The 21724-nt window shown below is 36.5% G+C and overlaps 1 protein-coding gene and 1 long non-coding RNA gene across 3 annotated transcripts in view; both read right to left on the bottom strand.

Annotated features, from left to right (window-relative positions):
- The window catches only part of LOC115219986 (NAD(P)H-hydrate epimerase-like), a 48941-nt gene that overhangs the window by 11341 nt on the left and 15876 nt on the right, over nt 1-21724 (bottom strand). For both annotated transcript variants that reach the window (XM_036509574.1, XM_029790287.2), the window contains exon 2: nt 4429-4539. In XM_036509574.1, the coding sequence (XP_036365467.1) occupies nt 4429-4521 (93 nt within the window). In that variant the 5' untranslated portion in view covers nt 4522-4539. The remainder of the gene's footprint in view (nt 1-4428; nt 4540-21724) is intronic.
- LOC118766270 lies at nt 1579-2036 on the bottom strand. Its single transcript, XR_005002183.1, has 3 exons — nt 1987-2036; nt 1804-1809; nt 1579-1693 (listed from the first exon to the last, which is right to left on the bottom strand). It is a non-coding gene; the product is annotated as an uncharacterized LOC118766270 (long non-coding RNA).

Genomic DNA, 21724 nt, shown 5'->3' with positions numbered 1-21724 from the left:
TGTTTGCTTTTGTTAATAAGTTTGAGTGTTTATGTGTGTGTATGAGTGTGTGTATATAACTGCATTTGTGTGTGTGTGTGTGTAATTGTGTGTGTGTGGGGGACAATTGTCAAATATATTTAGTAGTGAGGTGACAAATTTGTGTCTGTGTGTTTGATTGTGCGTATGATTGAGAGAGAGAGAGAGAAAGAGAGGGGGAGAGGTAGAGAGAAAGAGATAAACATACGCCAACGATATTTAGTAGTAATGTTTCATGCAACGGAGTAGACAGAAAGAATTTGTCTATGGCAGTGGTGTAGACGTGAAACTAATTATTAAAATCAAAGAGGTTATCTATATTATTTATCATTTATATGAGTGGAAAGTGTGCTTCTGCCAATGCTTACATTTATAGGATTTTTCTATTAGTGTGTTTACCAAGGGGAACTTGGCGAAAAGGATATAGAAGAGTTCAGAATTACAAATGCCACAATATTTCCTGCCCTTATCAAAAGGAAAGGATACAGACAATATGGACCAATCCAGCTTGAAAGTTATATTGTTGTCCTTAAGATGCCAAATTTCGAAACATGTGTTGAGAGTAAAGGAATTTTGTTAAAATCTTCGTTCAACTCCATTCTTTCATTCATTTATATATATACACACACACACATATATATAGGCACAGCTGTGTTGTAAGACGCTTGTTTCCCAACCACATGGTTCTAGGTTCAGTCTTCTTGCATTGCATCTTCTGTTATAGCCTCAGGTCAACCAAAGCCTTCAGAGTGGACTGGGTATACAAAAACTGAAAGAAACCTATCGTATATATATACATGTAACCAACATGGATTTAGGCAGGATTGCAGCTAAGGACTTATGGACTTATTTCTACAAGATTGGAAAGTAGAACTGAACTTTAATGCTTCTTTTTTCTTCTCTTTCTTCATCTCTTTATTCCTTTACTCCTGTCTCCTACATCATAAGTTCATTAATCTAAACCCTTCTCATTTTCCCTATTTGTCTCCAATGACAAAATATCCCATACACTGGGATATCCCAGAAATAGCTGTGAGACTTTGAATTTCTTTTCTAATAATAATAATGTATATGACTTGAGGTGTTTGCCTTGCCTCAACATTTGTTGTCCTCTTTAAGAATTATATATCTGCTGCTTGGAAATCTGCAACCTTGGAGCCCTAGTAATCCGTTACAGCACTTACTTAGCATACCTAGTCATTTAGATTACCTGTCTGGGAATTGAAACCGCGATCCTACGACCGCGAGTCCACTGCCCTAACCACTGAGCCATTGCTCCTCCACATCCCAAGCCAGCCACATACACCATCTAATTAATAGGAAAATACAATATAGGACATCCTGGACGATCATAGATTCTGGCATCCCATATCAGGGTCAGTGCTCTAAATCTGGGCTCTGCCTAAAGGAGACCTTCCAGATATTAACTCAACTCACCACAGTTACTCAACAAACAAAACAAAGCATTCACAACTTGTAAACATATTTTTATGGACATTTAAATTTTTCCATAAGTCCAAGTGTAAACTATCCCTCACACATAACACTTACTTGCATATTTCCATGGTCGTTATAATATACTTATGTCTATCCCTTCATTATCTTCTCCATCACCATTAGTATCTTAGAAGATAGCTGTGAATTCTTTACTTTAACCTGCAGGTTTTAATTTAATCTCTTAAACTTTAAACCAGTGGTTCTCAAACATTTCCAGTCTGCCGCCCCCTTGACACCTGGGCCACATTCCTATTTCCCCCACCCCAACTAACCATCACGAGCCTATACCTCTTTCTGAAGCAAATTCAAAGCAACTGTATTTCACAAGTAAAACTTAATCCAATGAACCCATTATTTTGTTGTTTTTCATGAATTACTACCCCATTATCGCCCCACTTTTCTTCAACACCCCCTAGGAACTTTCCACTGCACCCCCCGGGGTGCGGGGATATCACCCACTTTGGGAACCACGGCTTTAAACCTTAACCTCTTAGATCTCCAAATCTTAAATTGTAACTTTTATTCTTAAACAAATATTTAACTGGTTTCTTCATTCATGCCTACTTCTCCATTCCTCCTTTAATGTATTCACACTCCCATAGGTAGGAATATATTCATAAAATTACTGGCCATAACCAACTGGAACTTCATCTATTCAATAGACACTAATTCACTGCTTGATCTCTTGCTCCAACCCTAAATTTGAGAAATAGTGCTGGCATCTTATTATTCTCTTTATTTCTTTTCCTAAGTTCTTTGATCCTTTTTCATTTTTTTATCTTCATCCTCTCTTCTTTTATCTGTACCCTTATTTTTACATAAAAAGCACTAAAAAGGGCATCCAGTTGTAGAAACCATGCCAAACCAGACAGGAACCTGGTGCAGCTCTCCAGCTTACCAGTTCCAGGCAAACCATCTAACCCATACCAGCTTGGAAAGCAGAAGTTAAATGATGATGATGATGATGATGATGATGACAATGAGGATGATGATATATGAAATTAAATAATGTTCCAATTATAGACAATTATGATTGATATATCAAATAAATAATTTATTCTATTATAGAAAACAGTAGGATGTTATTCATTGCTGCAACAGTATTGTCTAATTGAATTCATTGTACAGAAAATATATTACAAATAACACATGGCATTAACTGGCACAAACTCTTCAAACAAAAAATACATTTAAATTGTAATTGTTTTAGAATATTAAATTCGTATAATGTTGTATATAGTTATTGGGAATGTGAATTTACAGTGTTAAATTGTTAATGTATTAGAAATAGTTTGAGATCATGTTAGAAAGGGCAGAGACCATAATTATAGTGAAATGAATTAAAGAAAAATAAAATTATATTATGTTATATATAATGATAGTTAAAGCAAAATTTATTGGTTGAAGGTTAAGTAAATAAATATATTAAATGGTGTAATGTTAATGGTGTTTATGTTCTGAATTTATGAGATGTTTTAAAGTATTTTCGGGGGGAGCAGATTGGTCGAACACATATTAATAGTTATTAAAGTGGTTCTTACTGTTGGTGAAAATGTACTTTGTGGTAGATGCAAACTATATTGTAGATTTAATTAGTGTCTGGGTGAAAAAAAACTGAAATTAGAACATATATATGGCTGAAAGGTGTTGCTTTATTGTATAAGGGTATATGTACTTTGGAAAAGATGCTTTAAGTAAAATTTTGAAATAGCTGTTCATTTTAAAAAGTGCAAGGATGGTTTGCTTCCCACCCATGTGGTTACATGTTCAGTCTCACTGCATGCCACTTCGGGCAAGTGTCTTTCACTATAACTCTGAGCTGACCAAAGCCTTGTGAGTGGATTTGGTAGATGGAAACTGAAAGAAGCTTGTCATATATATACACATAGGCGTAGGAGTGGCTGTGTGGTTAGTAGCTTGTTTACCAACCACATGGCTCCGGGTTCAGTCCCACTGCGTGGCACCTTGGGCAAGTGTCTTCTACTATAGCCTCAGGCCGACCAAAGCCTTGTGAGTGGATTTGGTAGACGGAAACTGAAAGAAGCCTGTCGTATATATGTATAAATATATATGTATGTGTATGTTTGTGTGTCTGTGTTTGTCCCCCCAACATTGCTTGACAACCGATGCTGGTGTGTTTATGTCCCCATAGCTTAGCGGTTCGGCAAAAGAGACCGATAGAATAAGTACTAGGCTTACAAAGAATAAGTCCTGGGGTCGATTTGCTCGACTAAAAAGGTGGTGCTCCAGCATGGCCACAGTCAAATGACTGAAACAAGTAAAAGAGAGTAAAAGACATATATATATATATATATATATATATATATATATATATATATATTTATGCATATAACAAAAATCAGGATGTGTGGCATTTAGTTATTCCATAAATGAAAAATGAATTAAGTACTACAAACTGTACATGAAGGACAGACACCAGAACCCTAATACTTCATCAGTTATCAATTGAAAAATACTAAAACCTAGTTTCATGCCTTTAACGATAAGACTAGGAACGTCATATATCAGTGTCACCCACAAGATTTACAGAGAATCAGGGCTCGAGCAAACAAAATAATACAGGGTGGATGTAGGAAAGTAAACAACAGTAATTTGAAACAATAGATGAAGACAGTATCTATCTATGTATGTATGTGTGCCTTTGTGTTTGTCCTTCCATCACAGCTTGACAACTTGTGCTGGTGTGTGTTCACATCCTGTAACTTATCAGTTCAGCAAAACAGACTGATAGAATAAGTACTAGGCATTAAAAAAAAATACAAGCCCTGGGGTCGATTTCTTCAACTAAAACCCTTCAAGGCAGTGCTCCAGCATGGCCACTGTCAAATGACTGAAACAAGTAAAAGAATAAAAGATCGATCTACTTTTAAGCTTCTTAATCAGTTTACTTACAAAATGTTTAAGGTGTCGTGCACAGACAAGTCCATGTCCTCCATTGTTGTCTGGGCCGCAGCAGACGAGTATGGCACCATTATCTCTGCTCATTTTATCTAAAGGATACACCTGGAAAAAAGGAAAAAAAAAATGATGATTAATCAGTTACAGCAGTAGAAAGCAAGCAAGAATCTGAAACATGAACAAGATGAAGTCCCATGACCTGCTTTGAAGAGCTATAAATTCTGAACATATGTTAGGTCCAACTGAAGTGGTCTACCTATATCAGCATGGAAAGTGGGTCTACAATTATGGTGGTTACACACACAGATGTATACATATATATATATACATACATACATACATACATACATACATACATACATATGATAGATCGTTAGCTCCTACACGCATTTTTTTCTCTCCTTGTTTCTCTCCTTGTTTCTTTTCTGTGTATCTTTCTGTCGAAGAGCGTAGGCTCGAAACGTAAAAGACTTGTTCTATTTCTATTCCTGAGCGCCATACTAATACATTTGTTTGTTTGTACTCCACCTGCCTTCGTCTTTTGTTTATTTTCATAAACCTTCCCGTTATATATATATATATACATACACATATACACACACATATCTATATATAGGTACACACACATAATATACATGTGTTTACATACATTCATACAGGCATGTATGCATGCATATATATATATATATATATATATGTGTGTGTGTGTGTTTACACTTGCAACATCTGCTTCATGAACAATTAAGTAAGGATTAACATAATAGTGGGAGCATAAAAAATCTCACTAGGAATATGTGATGAGGAAAAATATCAATATTAATCATTGACTAATAGTATGTTTTAGCAAAATTGGCACAAGACTGAGAAACATTAGAAGATCAGCAGTGATTAAAAATCAAAAATCTATAGATTACTGTTTTTGGTGTTACATAGTCCTGATTAGTTCCACATGACTAGAGAGATTGTCTTGGAGAAACAATAATGCATAGTGTTAATAGGGTTGTGTTGCCTTTCTGGGGACAAGATAACATCTTCAGTGCTGGTGCCACAATAAAATACTCTATTGGTGGAGACCTGGCTGTGTGGTAAGAAGTTTGCTTCTCAACCACATGGTTCTGAGTTCAGTTCCATCTTGAACAAATGTCTTCCAATGTAGCACCAGGCTGACCAAAGCCTCGTGAATGGATTTGGTTGATGGAACTGAAAGAGACCCATTGTAGGTGTGTGTGTGTGTGTGTGTATCTGAGGTTGTGTTTTCTCTCCATCTTGCTTGACAACTGGTGTTGGTTTGATTACGTCCCTGTAACTTAGTAGTTTGGTAAACAAAAGAAAGAAAAGAGACCAATAGAATAAGTACCAGACTTAAAAAGAAAATTTACTGGGGTCAATTTGTTCGACTAAAACCCTTCAATCAGTGCCCCAGCATGACCACAGTCTAATGACTGAAACATAAAACATAAAAATATATTCTGTCAAGTGGGTGGTGAATGAACAAAAGTGATGTAGGGTAGAGAAGACAGGTGATTGGTGTCATGATAAAATGCACCTAGGTCTCCTTAAAATGGTTGACAAATTACCATAAACAACATAGAGTAGAGAGGGCCTTTTAGTCAGAGACCTGACAACCTTCTGGTACTGTACCACAATAAAATGCACTCAGTATGCCCTGTAAAATGTTTGATTTTGGTAAGGGTACCCAACTGTAGAAACTGTGCCAAAAATGGAACATATGAGTGAGATGTGGTCCCTGACCCAACTAGGAAGGCAATCATGTAATAACAAGCATGAAATTCTGTCTGTCCATCTAGGACCCCTTTATTTTAGTCTCCATTTGCTCTACATAGACATATTATAACTTTTTGGAATGAGGATGAGCCCAGGATTGAAAATCTGCCCTTCAATTGGTTCCTTAACATCCAGCATTGGGATCAGGTCTGGATGAGGATTTGTTGTACACTAACAGTTGAAAATTCAAATTTTAAAAGAACTCTCAAAAATTTGTGAACTTACAAGTTTTTCATTCAAAATGAATTTAAAGTAATATCATATTAGTAGGGTACCAACAAATGCTTTATTATAATTGCTTTCTTTAGTTTTGGCCTACAAGCCCAATTGGCTTTCCACAGTAGGCAGCTTAAAAGTCCATATGGAGTGCGGCTTTTAAGCTAGTTCTAAACAGAAAAATAACGGCTCAGACTGTGACACCTCATCCAGCCCATCTTCTCTTTGTATCGTAGTTTATTCAGGCCAATGAACTATGTAACACAAAAAATGTAATCTATAGACTTTTGATTGCAAATCACTGCTGATCTTCTAAGGTATTGCAGTCTTGTGCCAATTTGCCAATTTAACTAAGACAAAATATTAGTCAATGTCAGCATGGAAAGTACATGTAAAAAAAATAAGGGTCACTCGATTAGCTTAATAATAATAAGATGCATATGTGATGAGATTGGTATGTATGTATGTATGGATGGATGGATGGATGGATGTATGGATGTATGTATGTATATCATTATTCAGTTTTAGTTCAAGATTTCTTGAATTGGTATGCACTGGGGATAATGTATCCCCCATGCTATAACTGTAGGGATTGGGTGAGGGCATGTGGCTCAGTGACTAGGGTGTGTGGATTGTGATCATAAGGTTGTGAGTTCAATTTCTGGTGGCGTGTCATGTCCTTGAGCAAGGCACATTCTTTCATGTTGCTCCAAGTCTACTCAGCTGGCAAAAATGTGTAATCCCTGTATTTCAAAGGGCCAGCCTTGTCACATTCTGTGTCGTACTGAGTTTCCTTAGGAACCACATTAATCCCATCAAATGTAATGCTTATATATTCACATTGTTTTGAATTAATCCTGCATTAATTATCTTATAGCTTCAAGATTTCAATGATGTGATTGTTTCTTTTTAGAAACACATTGTAGGGTAGGTGGGAAAGGCTAGATCTGGCTGGTTTGAATGTAAAATGTGTAGAATATTTGGGCTTGATATGGCTGGTTTAAATGCTAAAAGATTAAGGATACACATGTCTGTGGAGTGTTCAATTACTTGTACATTAACTCTTTAGCATATAAACTGGCCAATGCATGATTAATTCAAAACACTGAGTCAATAAGAATTACAAATGGTAGAAAAATCTGAATGTTAAAGGGTTACTGCCATGAGATGGCTGTTCCATTGACTGGCTCAACTGGAACTCTTATTGCTGTAAGCAACAGATAACCAGTTTCAATAGAGGTTTGGTAGTCCCATAAAGATTGCTGCTGTTTGATTGATGAAGTCTTTGGAGCAGGCATTTGTTGACATAAATATTGCATATATAATAACAATATTTCTTTGAATATCTCTTTTGATTTTATAAATGGTATCTTTCCTATTGCAGTGTGTGTGTGTGTGGGGGGGGGGGGAATGAAATTTCTAAGTAAACGGTATTGAAATTTAGAAAGATAAAATAGCTGAATAAAAAAAAAAAATAAAGCAACAAAAAGTACAGAAGCTACAGACAGAGTTTAAAGAAGCTTTGAAAGTCAGCAAACATTTTATTTAATATTTAGTAATGAGAAAATTAATGAAATAAAATCATATTAAAAGAAATAGGTGTAACAGTCATGCAATCAAAAGTTTCTGTATACTGACATGCTCACACACACACATACACGCACACGCACACACACACACACACAAACACACACACACACACACACACACACACGCACACACACAAATCTTTATTTTTCCATGTTTGTTTAGTTAGAATAAACATAGATTTAACAGTTTCAAATTCAAATATTTCCATGTATTGCTTTTGGTCTTTATGATGGAAAGAGTCACTACAAAATCATTTGGTATTTGAGATTCAAAGGAATATATTGGCAAATCATCACAGCAACTGAAAATAAAGTGTTTGTCATTATGTTGTTGTTGTTTAGTCTCAGCTCAACCACGATTGAACAAATCTGAGATCAAAGTCATTTCAGTTTTGAGCATCTTGGTTCTGCTGGAGGACATACAAGACTATATTATCCAATGTGTGTGTGAGTGTATGCATGCATGCATGCATACCATACATACATATAACGAAATCCGTTGGAAGGATAATCTCAAGGACAAAGAAATAAAACCCACAACATGGTAGAAGCCACAACCACTCATAATAAAAAAGGAGTACTGGTGGAATGTACCAGTGAAGACCTCAATAAAATGTAAGAACAATAGACCTGATATAATGATTTGGGATTGAGAAGAGAAACTGTGCACAGTTGTGGAAATTAGCTGCCCAGCAGATGTTAACATAAAGCTGAAGATCAGTGAAAAAGAGAGATCCTATGCTGAACTATTGAAAAATCTGCAGTTACTCTATCCATATTACAAGTTCAGGTTTATACCTGCAATTATTGGGACCCTGAGATATGTAACACACTGCTTAAATACTAATCTTGAGAAATTAGGCTTCTCAAAACCAGAAAGGAGAAAGCTAATTCGAAGCCTACTGATCCAGTCCATCACTGGAATTGTAAAAATCTGTAAAACCTTCCAGAAGTTTATCATTTAAATATATATGAGCATGTCTAGATATGTAGCTATATGCATGAGAATACATGCATAGAAGACTAGACATGCTTTCATGGAAGACTAGAAAGGAAAGACACTGCTTATATGATGGGGACACACACAACTATCATGTGATATCAAGACAAAGGGACACAAACACACACACACACGATGGTCTTTCAGTTTCTGTCACAAGGCTTTGGTTGGCCCAGCGCTATAGAAGATACTTGAACAAGGTATGTAAACACACACACACATACACACACACACACATATATATATTGTATGAGGGTATGTATGTATGTGTATGTCTGTGTGTTTATTTCCACGTAAATTTCTTCAAAATCTTGAGTTACAAACAGTGATGTCATTTCTTTTGTTAACCAATCATCCACTGGCGTTGCAACATTGAAGACGTGCGAAATAAGAGGTGCCACACTTGAAAAATAGGTAAGGATCAGTGCCAGAAAAAACATCTGGCTGTAAGACCATACTTTAATAACATATTCCCCTAACCCATGCAAAAATGGAAAAACAGATAAAAACAAACAAATGAGTATGTATATGCTACCAACAAACACTGTTTATCTTCATTAAGATTCACTTCAATATTTCTGCTTAGATAAACACTGGCAAGCGAAGCTATTTTCTTAGTTTGTTTAAAGTTCAAATGTCTGTAAACCAGGTGAAGCCAAAAGCTGAACTTTAAAGAAATCCAAAATAGTGCTACCATTTGTTATTCAATAGAATCAGTTTAAATTCATTTCCTGATAATATTTTAGTAGCACAAAATAAATAAGTTCAGATTTCCTGGTAACTGGCAAGAATCTACATTGGCCACAATTAGACCCAAGGACAGTTAGTATCTTGTCAGTAAGTTAAGGGAAATTGCTGAGTGGATTGAAAACTTCTATGTTCAGGGATCTTGCACTTCTAAAAAAAAATACCCTTCTAAAAAAAAAAACACACACACATTTAGTAATGTAACAATGTATCATACTTCAGTCCAATTAAGAGTGGTACTCAGAGTAGACTGTTGTCTCATACATACATACATACATACATACATACATACATACACACACACACACATATGTGTGTGTGTATATATATATATATATATATATATATATATACACACACACACACACACACATATACATAAATATACACATGTATATATACATATGTATATATATATATATGTATGTGTATATATATATATATATATATATATATATATATATATATATGTATATGGTAAATGGAAGATGGAAGATATGAGAATTTTTATTAATCATGGCATTTGTTTTGATGCATGTAGCATCTACCCCTTATGGGTGGGACACTTAACAACTGGTTTTGGAGCATCCAATAATGCAGATGTGCCTCTTTAGGTGATAAATAGATATAACTCATTAAAATAAGAGTTCTGCAATGCATCTTCTCATTTTGTAGAAAGAAAAGCAGCAAAACAAGGATACATCTTCATTTATACAAAAGAAATCAATAATAAAATAACAGATGCAAAAGAGAAATGAATGCACAATACAGTGAGAAATGTATTAAAAGTAACTGTTAACAGATATCGATGTATAAATGCCCTCATGTTGCATGTACACATGCAACATGTACACATGTTCATACAAGCATCAATGGAAAGGTAAGCATATGCACATGTGTGGTTTGGTACACACATTCACATAGCGAGTTAAAAGTAGCTACTTAGTGTTTATAAAAACAAGGAGGTTAAAGCTCAAAGTAAATTATGTTAACAGTTACTCAATTTTATTCCCACTGCATTGTGTGAAAGTACATTTAGGTAGTGGGTAGCGATTTTCTTCACTACTTCAGGGAGTGACGACCTTGCCTGACATGAGTCTCGGGCTCAGCTGACTCTGGCTGACAGTAGCCGGTATGGGCCCCTATCCAGGGTTACGGAAAGGAGACAACCTTCAAAGAAATCTGGAGTGGAGCCCCGTAGGCAGTTTAGTGTTTGACTCAACACTCGTCCTGCAGCTCCTGCAACCAAGCTGGTGCCAAATGTAATGCTCTGCACTCCTTTGGACTACGCCAGCAAGGTCGAGAGAGGAATCCTGACGATTGGGCTACCCAGGATTTTCTTACATCTAGCCCAGGCCTGTGCAAAACTGGAGAGGACATGAAATGTAAAAACCAGACTAGATTAGTTTGTGTGCAACTCCATTGTATCCCGAGACAAAAAGATGCCAACAACATTTATATGCATGTAGGCATCTTGAAAGTCTTTCAGAAATTCTATTAATGATCTTCACATTGGTCCACAGAATAGACAGGGATTTCTCAGGGCAGAGTCAGCATCTGGAAATGATATTGTATGGTTTTGCATGCCTTACTATGGACCAAGTTATGTTGTACTTAATTTTATCCTCCTTCAGTTGCCACACAAAAAATCAGCCAAAGATGTTGAATGTATCTTACTGATTCTGTTGAAGCTGGTGACATCGTTGTGATAACAATTCTTAAATGAATCAGCTGTCTGCCCTATGTAAACATACAGCCCTCCCTTTGTGTGCATGGTACATTTATATACAGAAGTTCATCATCCTTATCATTTAATGTCTGTTGTCCGTGCCTGCATGGGTTGTACGGTGTGACCAGAGCTGGTAAGTTGGTGGGCTGCACCAGACTCCAGTCTGATTTGATATGATTTCTATGGCTGGATGCCCTTCCTAACACCAACCACTTTAGAGTGTGCTGGGTGCTTTTATGAGGTACTGCACAGGCATTTTTACATGACATGCATATATGTATACACACACACATATATATATATATATGAGGGGATACCAAAAAGAAACTGGAATTTTGCAATATTATTTTATTCACTTAGTTTTACATGTTTACACTTTTATTGTCTTCAAAGTATTCTCTGTCTGAAGCAATGCATCGGTCCAATTGTGTTTCCCACTATGTGAAGCAGTGCTGGAACTCTTGTGAAGTGATGCCTTTTTATGCCTCCATTATTTTTTTCTTCGCCTCATCCACATCTGAAAATTCCGTAGCACTAGCTTTCATCACCAGTGATGACCCTCGAAAAAAAGATCTGGATCAACTTCCAATTGTTCTTTCAGTTCATGAAGCACATTCATTCATGACTGCTTTTGATTTTCCACGAGCAAGCGAGGCACAAATTTTGCTGCAACTCTTTTCATTTGCAATTCCTCACTCAAAATTCGTTGACAGGGCTCCAGGATACATCAGTCATATCAACAAATTCATCAGTTGTTTGATAATGGTACTTCAAGATCAGTTCATGGATTTTCATGAGGTTTTCATTCATTCAGGAGGTTGACAGTCATCCTGAATGAAGTTGGTCTTCAAGAGACAAGCAACCATTCCTAAAGCATGGAAACCATTTGTAAACTTGTGGTTTTGCTCATGGCAGTGTCCTTGTAAGTTGTTTGAAGCATGAAAACTGTTTTGGTCACCATATTCTCCAGCAGAAAACAAAATTTCTTGGAAGCATGCTGTTCCTTTGTTTCAGCCATTGCAAAAATTGATGAACAGGGGAGAAGCACTGCAAAATGAAGATGCATCATATGGCAGTATGACTATACCTAACAATACCAGTTGGCAGACTGATGCCTGAAGGTTGCATCAAGTGGCTTCTAGTGACGGAAGTCTGAGCTACAATGGGTTTGTCACACAGAGAATGGTTCTGGTTACTTTTGGGTACCCCCTTGTATACATGCATAGTAAGTTTATATATATATGTGTGTGTGTGTGTGTTTATACACACATATACATGTATATATATACATATATATATATTTGTGTGTGTGTATATATCATTATCATCATCATCATCCTTATTTTAACATCTAACATTTTTATGCTTGCATGGGTTAACAGAGACAATGGTGGAGCAGAATTTTCTATGGTTGAATTCCCCTTCTAGCTCCAACATCACTTGTTGCCAAGCAAGTTTAATTATGCTCCAGTCTATTGAACAATGAACAGCCAGCCAGTCTGGACATAGTCAGGCAGAGAACAGGAAACAAACAACACAGCCAGTATGAACAGTGGTGTATTTCTTTAACACAAACAGTGAACATATGTGAAGACAAGGAAGAAATACAGACGGACTCACAAACAAACACGCACACACACACACACACACACACATCCACACACAAATGCACACTCATGCATATATACATACACACACATACACATATATGTCATTAGATGAAGATAGTTTTGGCTGTTCTATGGGGTTACCCAGCGTTTCAAATCTATAAAGCGCTTAACTTTATAGTGGCTCATCAGGCCTTAATGGCCAGTGGCCTATAACCTCTCTTCAAAGTGGATGGAGAAAAACTCTCTTTAACTATTTACTCTATGTGCTCGATAACTTAAAGTGTGCTTCTCTTTTGGATCACTGACGATATACACAGACATGACAGAAGTAAATAGACAGATCATAAAACATCGTTTTATGTTTATTCTAACTTGTAAAGGTTTATGTTCTTTATTGATTGACATTTTTAGGTTTCAGGTTCTATATGTGACTGTTTAATCATGTCATGTATAAAAGAAGCCTTGGAACTGTCTGAATTTCAAAGAGGCTATAATGTGGGTAACTCTGAAGGTGGACGTAGTCAGCGTAGAATCGCAGAAAACCTTGGGATCTTGCTTTCTATAGTTAATAGAGTGATTGTGCAATTCACCAGAGAGAGGAAGGAGTCCATGTCATCTCACCCAGATCAACATGGGCCCTCTAACAGGACCCTTCTCTTTGTTAAATGTGGAGGATAATCATTGTTGCAAAGCCTCTGACATAGCAGAACAAGTTGATGTCAGTCCCAGAACAGCTTTCAGATATCTCCACAAACTAGGTTACTATGGCAGAGCGGTAAGAAAGAAGCTACTTCTTTGACCAACCAACATCAAGCGGAGAAAAGATTGGGCTAGTGAAATGGCAGAGAGGCCACTAATATTTTGGGACACTGTCATATTCTCTGATGAGTCCAGATTTGCTGTTTTTCCTAATAGTGGTCGAGTGTGGATCTGGAGACTCTGTGATCAAAAATTTGATGTGAAAAGATTGCAGCTAACAATGAAATATGGCAGCTATTCTGTGACGGTCTGGGGAGTAATGTGGAGCAATGGTAGATCAGAGCTGGTGGAATATGAGGGAAAACATAAACTCAGATAAATATGTGTCCATATTGCAGAAAGGATTCCTTCCAATCTTCTCCAGTGGTGAAATGATTAAAGAAGACACTTTATTTATTGTTACACGGCTAAAATGACCCAAGATTTGTTGGTTGAGAATGCCATTGAAAAGCTTCTATGGCCAATCCAGTCTCCAGATATGAACCCCATGGAACACCTCTGGGACATAATGGACAGGACACTTCATAAAAAGAACAAGAAAGCATCTTCAAAACCAAATCTTCTGAGATTACTACATGAAATTTGGTAAGAAATTCCGCAAGAAAATATTCGTCATCTGATCAGTAACATGCCTAATAGGGTCCTTGCATTGAAAAATGCAAAGGGAATGTCTACTAGATATTATGTATTCACATTATAACAATTAATAAATAATTTTAATGTATAATTTCAGATTTAAATAAATTTTAATGATTATAAGTGTGTCTGTTTACTTCTGTCATGTCTATAGTTATATATACATACATATATACAAATATATTCATGCATACAAACCCTTACATAAATGCAAAGCACATACATATATTAATGATGGCTGCAACTCAACTCTGAGTAATGCCGTCATTTAATTGTTCCTCCACACATGAGCAACATGGATGTAACTTTCAGTCCTGCTTGGGACCAACACACTTTAGTCTTTAGCACAGAGATGGCATTGATGGGTGCCTCTTGCAGCAGGTGTTCAGAGAGTTTACCACCCATACCACACATGTCTTTATTTTATAATGGAATTTTTTCATTGGGTGTTTTGTCTTTCTCAGCTGTTGCCAGTCAGAGTATGCAGCTCATAATAGAAATGTTAAAAATCAAGTGATGCTTAAATCTGATGCTTTTTTGCTGTGAGGAAAGGTTTTGTTCAGAGCCAATCCCACTCTCTAAACAATATATGCATTTGTTTAGCAAGGAGGGTGATTTCCATTGGACACTCTATAGCACAAAGCAAAACCTGTCAAGGATTTTGTTGGACACTCTGCAGAACACAAAACAAAACCTATCGAAGGGCAGATGAAGGCAGCAGAATCAATGGTCATTTGGCAGCTGGGAGTAAATGACACTTAGACTTTGTTTAGATATTTCTCTAACGAGAAGGAAAACTCTGATGTAACATCTGCAGAATTATTCACACCCACTGATGGCTGGTTCTTCTTTTCGGGGAAATGCATACACACGCACACGTACACAAACACAGATTACCTAGTGTACAATCACAGGACTTTTTGTTAACCTCGTGTATTTTCATCTACAGAGAGCTTAAGAAGTATTTTTCCTGGATTACTAATTCCCTTATTGATCCCACTTTGCTTTGATATATATACATCATCATCATCGTTTTATATATATACTAGCAGTATCGCCCGGCGTTGCTCGGTTTTGTAAGGGAAATAACTATATAAGCATTTTTAGTGAGTTATAGCAAAAAAAGGCATTAAAAATGGAATAAAAAATGATGGTAATTTTGGTGTCTTCAAGCCATGAAGTCGTTGTTCTAAAAGAATGCTGGTCTCCTTGACAACGCTTTACGACGTTGATTTCCTTACACTCCCTTCCCCACAGCTTCACGAGGGAGGGAAGAAGGGGGAGAAGCAAACAGGTGCAGGTGTGACCATGGACGCCAACTCCGCCGCCATCGACACACGAAAAATTATGCATTAAAATGGAATAAAAAATGATGTTAAATTATTTTAAAAATCGTAGCCTCATCGTAGACGTGCGCTAATACTCAGACGGGCTCGATATGAATCACGACTATAAGATACCCGAATTTGGTTAAACTGCACCGCAAAATGTGGGAGTGGTTAGGAATCTAAATCGAAGGGGACAGACACTCACACAACTACAGTTTTATATATAAAGATATATATGATTAATAAAAAAACCCAGAGAAATAAGACAAAAAGCAAAAATGCAAGGATGTGGTACACGTAAAGTATTAATAAGATGCTCAGAGAAGGAAAGAAAGAGTGGTTGTTTTATGTTTTTAGCAAAGTGCTTCAGAAACACACACACACACACACATATATATATATATAAGTGCTTGTGACACATAAAATGCAACCACTACACTCTAGAAGCGGTTGGCGTTAAGAAGGGCATCCAGCCATAGCAACCATGCCAAATCAGATTGAAACCTGGTGCAGCTCCCCAGCTTAACCAGTTTTCAGTCAAACCATCCAACTGATGCCAGCATGGAAAATGGATGTTAAATGAGGATGATGACGATGATGAAGTGTGAATTTGGATGGATATATTACCCAGCCTTGTGCCAAAATTTGAAACCAATATTTATTTCATTATTTTATATTAACAATAACAAATTTGATAAATGTTAAATTATAATTATTGAATGTATGCCATGTTTCCTGATATTATGGCAAATGTATACTGCCAAAGTTAACTGTCATATAATAGGTAACACTAGAAAAAATAATTCTTTCTAAATTTGGTAGAAGGTCAGTAATTTTGAGGGGAGGGAGCAAGTCTATTACACTGATCCCAGTACTTGACTAGTACTTTGTTTTATAAACCCTGGAAAGATAGAAGGCAAAATTGACCTCAGTGTAATTTGAACTCAAAATGTAAAGAAAAGTATAGGCACAGAAGTGGCTGTGTGGTAAGAAGCTTGCTTTCCAACAATATGGCTCTGGGTTCAGTTCCACTGCCTGACACCTTGGGTAAGTGTCTTCTACTATAGCCTTGGGCCGACCAAAGTCTTATGACTGGATTTGGTAGACAGAAACTGAAAGAAGCTTGCTGGTGTGTTTACATCCCTGTAACTTAGCAGTTTTGGCAAAAGAGACCAATAGAAAAAGTACCAGGTTTAAAAAATAAAGTACTGGGGTTGATTAATTTGGCTAAAATTCTTTGAGGTAGTGCTCCAGCATGGCTGCGGTCTAATGAGTGAAACAAGTAGAAGAATAAAAGAATAAAAACCAGAAGAAATGCCACTAAGCATTACATCCAATGTAATAACAATTATACCAGCTTGCCACATTCACTCTTGTAATAATAATCCTTTCTACTATAGGCACAAGACCTGGATTTTGTGGAGAGGGGGGACATTTGATCACATTGGCCTCAGTGCTCAACTGGTACTTAATTTATAAACCCTGAAAGGATGAAAGGTAAAGTTGACCTTGGTGGAATTTAAACTGAGAAATATTGTGATGGGCAAAATACTGCTAAGCATTTCTGCTAGCTTGCTGCCTTAACTCTTGTAATAATAATGAAAACTGAATGTAAAATTTGTGCCAAAACACTCACTCTCTCTCTCTACCACGTTGTTGGCAACAGTGTGGGCCATCTAAATATAAACCTATAACGAAAGAGTATACAGTGCAAAAGGACATGAATGGTTAAAAATGCTTAGATGAGATTAAGTTAGATCAAAATAGCAGCCGTGTATAAAGATTAAGAACTTTCAAGTGAAATCATAAAAGAAAAGTAAATCAAATTAAATAATTGTATAAAGATCATATGATATAATGTATTTCATTTCTTTTAAATTAAATTTGGTTAACTTTTGAAAAAAATAAAGTAAAGATTACTACTGGAAAGATGATTCTTTCTTTTGTAATAGAAAGGAAATGGTGAATTATTTAACTGTGTTTCCCTTTCTAATTCTATTTTGAAATTGAAAGGAGGCCAAATTGGTAGGAAAGCTACCAGTTTATTGTCTATAAGAATTAATGGCTCTTATTCAGATACAGGTATGAGTGTGTGGTTAAGAAGCTTGCTTCCCAACCGTGCGGTTATGGATTCAATCCCATTCTGTGGTACTGTAGTCATGTGTTGTTCTAATATAGACCCGAACTGATCAAAGACTTGTGAGCTGTTTTGGCAGAGAGAAACTAAAAGAAAATACAAAACTGCCTTGAATCACAATGAATGGAGATTAACTTGCCACAAACCACAATGAGCTATGAATTGGGCCATCTGGATCATCTTAAAGAACTGAGAGCTTAAACAAGTTTTGAACAAACATGCCAGTCACTTTCTATAACAACTTTTCTTATGTTTAATCTGTGGATTAGACATAGTGGATTAGACAACAGCTGGATTAAGGTCTCATGAGAGACATAAAACTAAAACAAAAGCAACATGCCAGTCACTTTCTATAACAACCTTTCTTATGTTTAATCTGTGGATTAGACATAGTGGATTAGACAACAGCTGGATTAAGGTCTCATGAGAGACATAAAACTAAAACAAAAGCAAAAAAGCCCCCCAAAAATAATAAAAGCTGACAGACCCTTATATGTTGAAATTGATGGGAGAATCCAACATTAGTATTCCTAATCTTGTTATCGTGTAATGGTTGTAAATGACTGCTACTCTCATACAAACATTGTCATTCATTTCCAATCTTGCATGTCCGGATCATGGTGGAAAACATGGTGGAAAACAAGGGTGCATTCAGGTTTGTGACAAGAAGGCTGACTCATGCAAGCAAGGAAAAGTGAATGATAAAATGATAACGGTGACAATGATGATGATGATGATGATGACGATGCTGCTGATGATGGCAATGATGATGATGATTCAAACAATGATATCAACCTGGGTTTTTGACAAACATAACTAACTCTTTTATTACTAACCTGCAGGAGACTGATTCTAGTTCCATGATACAAAACTCTGTTTTAAAGTGTTCATTCTTAAATTAAAGCTGTCTGTCATAATTATATTTTCGAGAATATTTTAGTAAATTATCTTCCAGAAAGCAGCTTGGTAATGCCAAATTTACTTTACTAAATCCTTGTAAATTCTTGATTGTTTTAAAATTTGATTTGGAAACATAAGCAGCGAGCTTCATCAAAAATGGATTAATGAAGGTTTTAATTAAACTCAGACAATTCATTAAGCTTTTATGCCCACATTAGGAATTTCATTATTATCATTTAAATGCCCTAAAAGTTTTCATGCTTGTGCAGGTCTGACAGAATTTGTTGAGGCAGATTGTCTATGGCTGGATACCCTTCCTACTGCCAACTCTCAGTTGTTTGTAAGAAATGTGATATTTCCTCATGACAGGACATATTTTCATGAAAGAGTGGAAACAACTAACAACATTTGTATGATGGTGAGACTCGTTTACAACACTCACATTAAACCAAGACAAGAAAGCAGAATCAAACATACACATGTGCTTTCGAGCACACATACTAATGTACATACATATGATAAGCTTCTTTCAGTTTCCATTCACCAAATCCATTAACAAGGCTTTGGTTAGCCCAAGCTATAGTTGAAGATACTTATTGAAGGTACCAGACAGTGGGATTGAAACCACAAATCACGTGGTTGTGGAGCAAATTTTTTAACCACACAGTTAAGCTTGTGCCTTATGCTATTTTGAAACTGCAAGCAGGATCAGTGGACAAGAAAGCTGTCAGCCCAGTTATTCCAGGATCTGGACAAAGACACTTAGATATAGATATGCCATTATAGATAAGCTCCAAGATAGGTGCAGTTTATAATTGCGACAAATGACGCAAATTATAACTGACAAATGTTTTATAATCTTTCTGTGTCCAGTTAAAATACTTTCACTGGATCTACATTAATGAACTGGGAACCAATTCAATATATTCACTTTGAAATGTTGAAGCATCATTAAGTCTCATGGCCTTAATACTTAGTTACTAAAGTAAATACAGATTTGTACTCCAGTTGTGAAAGCATTCACAAATGGCAACTATGTTCAAAATGTATAATTCTGACCTGTATTCACCTGATGAAAACGTTTTTTTTTGCATGATGTAACACTTTTGTTCATCAATAAAAAACTCATCTAAAATAACTGTCAGCCCAGTTATTCCAGGAACTGGACAAAGGCACTTAGATATAGATAGGTGCAGTTTATAATTGTGACAAATGATGCAAATTATAACTGACAAATGTTTTATAATCTTTCAGTGTCCAGTTAAAATTCTTTCACTAGATCTACATTAACGAACTGGGAACCAATTCAATATATTCACTATGGAATGTTGAAGCATGGACCATGGTCCATCTGATCTGTACCTGTAAAGTCTTGCCTTAGTCTGTGTTGGTAGAGCTGTATCTGTTGTGACTGTAGAGAGATAGTCAATTAAGTACTAGCTTCAGCTGCTGTAAGTAAGTTTCAAGGTTTTGTATACCAGTACTGGTACTGATTTTTAAGTAAATATGATTTTCTTCAGCAATAAACTTCATGTTTACTGCTTTATTAACTCAGTGCCAAGTTCCAGCTTTCAGCAAATACATGTTGACAATATATGAATCAATCCACCACAAGAACAAGTCCTTGTTGCTGGATGGTGGTTTGTGTGTTTCAATGACCCTGACAGCTATGCCAGTGGAGCACAAGCTCATAGTAGGCCCTCCATACTGGACAGGTCAAAGGATAGAAGCAAGATTCATATGGACCTCAACTTCTTAGAGCTAAAAATGGGTTTGTGTAGGGTGCCAAAAGAAAAAAAGAAAGAAAAAGCCAAGTTGCAGAAGCACTGATGCTAATTCAAAACCAACAAGACCTGGAATAAGAAAAGGCATCCTAGGGTCCAGAACAGTGGAGAAAAGTAGTTGATGACCTATACTCCATAGAGAGTAAAGGGCTTAACTAAGTAGTAATACATAAAGCAATGGCTAACTAAATACGTGGTCTGATCATTAAGTACCTGGACTGTTGCCATAGTAACAAAGCTTAAGCATGCAGAGTGAAGCTGCTTGGCACAGATTGCCCTTGAACTCTGTTGTGCATGCACACTAAGTTTTAATGTTCTAGCTCACTTCCGCTGTTTACAGCAGTGTTTTGAAGGAAGGTGTGTAGCATGTGATTGTTGCATTGACCATGACAGAGAAATTTGAGCAGAGAATCTGCATCAAATTTTGCCAAAAGCTTGGTAATACCTACTCAGAGGCATACACAAAGTTTTCAAAAGGTTTTCATCATTCTCGACACAATCAAGGAGATCTTGTGCAACTGAAATCCGAGTGTCTTTTTGGTCAGCTGAAAGCAGTTTGGGCACAAACTTGGCAGATACGAGTCTCATACCCAAGTATTGATAATGGACTGAACTGAACCATAACTAATCAGCACATCCTCTGATAAGTCATGGATGGGGATTCAATGATTTCCCCTCATTGATGAATGCATATCGGTGAATTTTCTCTCAGTTCTGCTGGTTGTGGGTTTCCCAGAACGTTCGTCAATATTGAATTTTTTGGGCCATTTTGGAAACGTCTGTATGACTAGTACACTTGTGTGCAGCTCATACACTCCTCTCCATACACCTTCTGCAACTTTGTGTAGGCCTCTTAGCAGGTATTGTCATGACAACTTTCTCTGTCATGGTCAATGTGATGATCCCATGCTACACACCTTCCTTCCAAGCACTGCTGTAGACAGCAGAAATATGCTAGAACGTTAAAACTTAGTGCACATACACAGCAATGTTCAAGGTCAATCTCTGCCCAACAACTTTACTCTGTGTGCTTTAGCTTCATTACTAAGCAACAGTCCGGATATTTATTG

Source organism: Octopus sinensis, linkage group LG15, assembly GCF_006345805.1.
Source record: "Octopus sinensis linkage group LG15, ASM634580v1, whole genome shotgun sequence".
NCBI lineage: Eukaryota > Metazoa > Mollusca > Cephalopoda > Octopoda > Octopodidae > Octopus > Octopus sinensis.
This window is presented reverse-complemented; position numbering and strand designations above follow the sequence as displayed.